A 5572-nucleotide genomic window follows, 5' to 3' on the forward strand; every position below is an offset into this window, starting at 1 on the left:
CATCACGATCTATTTATAAAATCAATTGTGTGCATAATTAACATAAATCCTACAAAATAATTATCTTTGAATTCACTAAATTTACATGAAATATAAATAATGTGTAACTAAATGTTAGTTTTTAATTTAAAAATATAATACTTACATATTAATTTTAAAAATAATAATACAATTTATATTTTTCTTTGATGAAAAATTGGAATTTTATAAAGTTGAGGCAAGACATAAGAACAATTCTAACAAAAGATCTAATATTATTATAATTTTGACGATGAACTTAAGTTAAGATTGTTACTAGTTTGACAATGAACTTAAATCTTACCTTGATAATACTAGAATAACTTTTACACAGTTTAACTCATTTTCAGATTCAACTTATTTTAAGTTTTTAATATAAAGTTTAGCTGAATAAAGATGAAGAGGTAATTTATTCTTAACTTTGTTCACCGTATAATTTAAAATGTTGGTTACCCAATGAGATGGATAAGAATAGAATTTACTCCTAGCTTCGTTCACGCTTTAAATGGGCTTTAGTAAATATTACTTACCCAGTTAAATGGACGAGTATATTGTTTTCCACCAAAGTACGTTGGCCTTCCTCTCCAACTTAATATTACACCTTTGTCCTCTCTAAATTATTTTATGCCATTATAATTCGACAGCCTTGAAAAAAAAATCCGCAGATGTTAAATTAAATAAGTAATATAATTGGACGATAGATTATTACATTTGTCAATGCAGCCCTTCAGATACCATTTTTCTCGCCAAAGCTACGGAAGGATTCCTGGTGTAGGTCCTGCCTAAGGTTGGAAGATTTCTTTAACATTGAAGTTGATGACTAGTATGTGCATTTGCGGGCAGCCTTCTTGTTAAGCATACTTGCTACTATCCCATTCTCAAATTAAGGATCGAAGGGAGTTGGTAAATATATCTGAATGGCCTGTCAAGAAATAGAAGCGATCGATTTGAGCAGCTGTATAATTGAAGTCGGGCATGAGGTGACAATGAAAGAAGAGGACATACCCGATTTGGGCGACGCTCTCATCTTATGTATACTCCACGTTTTGTTTCCATCGGACCTTTCCATCATGGGAAGGAGGAGCTGAAAGGCATGGAGAAATCTAAAAATGAGGCTCTTCGAAGGATGCATGTCAGGATCAAGAAATATCACCCGCAGGCTTCTATCAAGTCATTTGTTGAAGGCAAACTGCTGCCGAAGGACAAGCAGATTAGGAGGTTCTATGGTGAACGTATTTCCTGCAGTTCTATAGAATTAGCGTGGACAGTCACCAGGGATGCATGCTTTATTTATGAATTTCTTCTCAATTATCTAAGAGGTGGTGCTTCTGCTAAAAGAATTTATGAAAGAGGAGGGAAAGAATTCACATGGAGATATGATCCAGTTTTTTATGTCGAATTTCAAAGTCCCATAAGGGAAGGATTAATGAGTGATTTGCTCTTATTTGAAAATGAAATTCCTCTCTGGATTTTGAAGGACATCCTTCAAATCAAGATGGGTTCCCCAGAAGTCGCCGGTCAAAAGTTGGATGAATTAGCGGACATGGTCCTCGGGTGCCTGACCAGACACAGAATATTTACGTGGTACATGCCTCCACCTTATGATAAAAAATATTCTCATGTCCTCGAAATGCTCCACTTCGGTTTGGTTGGCAGTTATGTTAACAACTACCAAAATGAGGAAGCGTATCGAATGCCGCCTTTGCGCAACAGCATGCAGATCTACTTCAGGAAGGGCATTGATTCGATGAAGCTGGCCATTTGTGGACGTTGGCGTAAGCTGCGTCCTTGCTTTCCTTCATCAAATACAAGCCCCGGAAATACTCAGCCAAGATTCTTTTCATCTCACAATCCAGTGCAGAGCTGGTTTAAAAGTGGAGCTGATTCAGTGAAGACCTTTTGTGGACGTTGGTGTAAACATTGTTTGGGCTTTCTCTCCTCGAATACAAGCCCGGACGAAAATATTCAGCTAAACTATGTGAAGCTGCCTACAGCTTCTGAGCTCACACGCGCAGGCGTGAGCATTTACAGAGTGACCTTTGAAAATCGACCAGAAAACAAGGGTTCAGCCATTGAATGGATAAGATTTGATGAGAAAACAACGACGCTCTATTTACCAGAAATGAGGGTAACACAACAATTATATTCAGTATTGAGCAATTTAATTGCAATGGAAGTGAGCACAAGAGGCAGGTACTTTCCAAGACCAATGACACAATATATACTACTTATGGATGAGTTGATTGACAACGAGGAGGATGTTGCTTTGTTAAGGAAGGTTCAGGTGATTAACAACTTTCTGGGAAGCAATCAGCAAGTGGCAGACCTCTTCAACTCTCTATGTTCAGGGATAATACCTTATAAGTCGTGCAAAGTAATATATGATGTGCGAAGAGGGTTGCATAAGTACAGGGGAAGAAAGTACAAGATCCTGTGGAGTGAGTTCATATCTGCTTACTTTTCCAAGCCATGGCTGGTTTGTGGTTCTATTGCTGCCGTGCTGCTACTTTGGATGACAATGGCGCAAGTGCTTTGTTTGTTTATCACTTGCAACCCAAAGTCTTCTTGAAGTTCATCGTTCTCACTCCTTTCCATTTCTGCTGTCCACTTTCTGAAATTGTGTGCTTTCCGAATAAATGTAGTCCATGTTTATCATTCGTTATTGTTAAGCTCGCCTCCTGGCCGCTTAGGTTGGTGGCTCACTAGGTGAAAGCTACTATATTTTTTCAATTTGTTTCTCGGTCTGTAACTTAATAATTAAAAGTTATTACAGTTTGTTGATGTAGGGATCTTTAATAATTACTACCAAATATAAATTATTTGAGCTGAATCTTCATCTTTCTTTTATATAATTTGTTTTGAACATATACTACTACTTGTGCAAATTACTTTAATCCTTCAATAACGGTATAACCCACTGCAGAAGAATACGAAATTGTTTAGCAAATGAGGGCTTAATAGATGGCAAAATATGTAAGGTGCATATTCATTCTGCCGCTTAAAAGTTTTTTCTTTAGAGTTTGGAATAAAGGTAAACCGTTTTGTAGAACCTTTTCTTTTTTCACAGGAAATTGATTCCAGTAGTACGGTGAAATATTTGTGGGAACCAGCTGAAGGAAAACACAGGGATTCGTTTGTTATGTGTTCAGGGAGAAATTGTGGGATCTTGAAGCAGTTTGCTTATTTTAATTTTACAGTGCCTGCTGCAACCTAATGCGAATCTTTAATTCCCTTTGAGCCCATTATCTCAAACAGAAATGAATCAACCGCCATCTGATCGAGACAAGGTATTAGACATAATGCACACGACACTTAGTAAGGCTGTTATTAAACAACTGGGCAATTTATACCATTAATGAATCCTCAAGCGTTTCCCTCATATGCTCTAATTCACAACTTTGTCAATGTATCCTCAAGCGTTTCCCTCATATGTTCTAATTCACAACTTTGTCATAGAAACAGACATTTTTCAAAGCGCAGACCTAGAAGAATGAACAAAAGGAAGTTGTATTGGAATGATTACAACAGCAGCACATGATATAGTTTTTTTTCAAGCGCACTTAACCTCAAAATTAGGATTTTCCTAAGGGCCAGAGATAAGGTTATATACTTAGGTTTATTAGATTCAAGATTATGGTTGAGATTTAGGGTTATTAAATTCAAGATTATGGTTGAGATTTTGTGAGGGGCTAGATTTTATGCAATTGTGAGGGTGATAGTTATGGTTAGAATTAGGACTTAAAGTTATGGTAAGACTGATGCTTAGGTTTATGGTTTTCATAATGATTCTAAGGTTAGGATTACAGTTAGGGATGGAATTAGGATTAGGGACTATTATTATGGTTCAAATATTGGTTAGGGTTAATCTAATATAATAAATGATCTAATCTACATGATGTAAACTAGATGCTACAAGCCCTTTACTTCACTAAGGACTTACCTAGGCTTTCTCCTAGCCTACTAGGGCTCCCCTTTGTCACCCTAACCTCAAGAGAATATCTATCCTACCCTCCACACTTCACTATCAAGTTAAACCAATGATTTTATAACTTGCATCCATCCTAGGGACATTCCAATTTGTTTCCCAAACTCACAACTTTACCAAAAATGGACATTCTACTTTCAACTAAGAGTGAGGGATTCAATTTCAGGGGTTTAGGACTTCTACCAAATTTTTGGCTTCAAAATCCATAGCTCTCCTTATCAATTCATTCAAACATAGCAAAACTATCCTAATTAGGCCTAGTTGAATCAGGGTTCCAAAGTTAGTTTTTGGGCTACAACTCCAAATTTGTCTTAACAAGGTGGCAAACCAATCTTAGATATGGATACCCTTTTTGGAATACTACAAAATCTTTTAGTTCTCAAGTACTCAACCTGTCCATACACCCCTTGCTATTTTTATGCCTAAAAAATAAGGGTTTCAAGCTTTTTCAATCAACACTTGGTAGGGTCTAATGGAATGCATAGAAAAAATTGTCTTAGAAACTTCTCACACACATACCATCTTCATACATCTCTCCTCTTCTACAACTTTCAAATTGAACTATCTAGCACATTCAATCCACCAAATCCCACTTGTTAGTATTGTGATCACCTGGCCATGCATTGAAAGCTTGCCTAGGACATCACTTGGAATATGGAAAATTAGTTTGTTTAGGCCTCTCCTTTTGTATATTAGTTTTACAAAGACTTCACTTCCATGTCCCTAAAGGCAATGATGATTCCATGGTGAGGATTCATGGGGGAGCCATTTTTCACAAAGATTGCTAGAACAGAACAATAGATTGTCTAATTGCAAATGATTTTCAAACTATATACAAAAGAAATCCTACCACATTGAAATATATAAAAAAAAGTACTATAAATCAATGAACTAAAAAGATAAAATGAAAATAGAAGTCCACTAATCCATTAAACTGTTTGTGCAATCAAAAACCCCTGAACTGTCAATTTTGGAACAATATTATGTTGGTTTTTAGTTTTAAAATTCACTCATTACAAAATCTAACCCTTGGAATGGATCTCCTTCATGATTTTATAGGTTCCTTGAGAAATTTTAGACATTCATCCTAACTATCAACCTCATTCACTCGAAAATGCAATATTTTGTCAAAATCTTGTCAAGCAACTTGTCAAAGTTGCTGAAAACTTTTTGTGTCTCCTAGAAATTTTGACATCCATCACTTGGAAACTTCCAAATGGGTCCATTATGATTCATTTATGATGTCTAGGAATGTTTTAGCCTTTAGAGCATCAACTTAGATGTTTTTAACCAATTTTGTGTAAATGGAAACTTTTGCAACAATTACATCTTTTTGACATCTTTCCCATCTTTGTGCCAAATGATAATGTATGGCCTCCAACCTATGAAAAATGATGTAACAAAATCATAGAGGAAAAAATAAGTTCAAAACCATACCTTCCTCAGAATTCTAGGTTATAAGACCCATACCCCTAATCTTCCTAACAACCAAAACACAAGGTAAGCTAAAACAACTCAAAAACAACTAGAATGGATTGAGCCTAGTCAAATCCATCTAGGAGAAAACAC

General features: G+C 35.9%; 1 protein-coding gene across 1 annotated transcript; it reads left to right on the forward strand.

The window, feature by feature from the left end:
• The first annotated feature begins 1111 nt into the window (after window positions 1-1111).
• On the forward strand, window positions 1112-2587 carry LOC149546330 (putative UPF0481 protein At3g02645). Its single transcript, XM_089793955.1, has one exon. It carries the CDS (start codon window positions 1112-1114, stop codon window positions 2585-2587), a length of 1476 nt encoding a protein of 491 aa, XP_089650081.1.
• The last annotated feature ends 2985 nt before the right edge of the window (window positions 2588-5572 follow it).

Source organism: Cupressus sempervirens, chromosome 7 (genome assembly GCF_028749045.1).
Source record: "Cupressus sempervirens isolate cs-2001-9-10 chromosome 7, ASM2874904v1, whole genome shotgun sequence".
In the NCBI taxonomy this organism is placed as follows: Eukaryota; Viridiplantae; Streptophyta; class Pinopsida; order Cupressales; family Cupressaceae; genus Cupressus; species Cupressus sempervirens.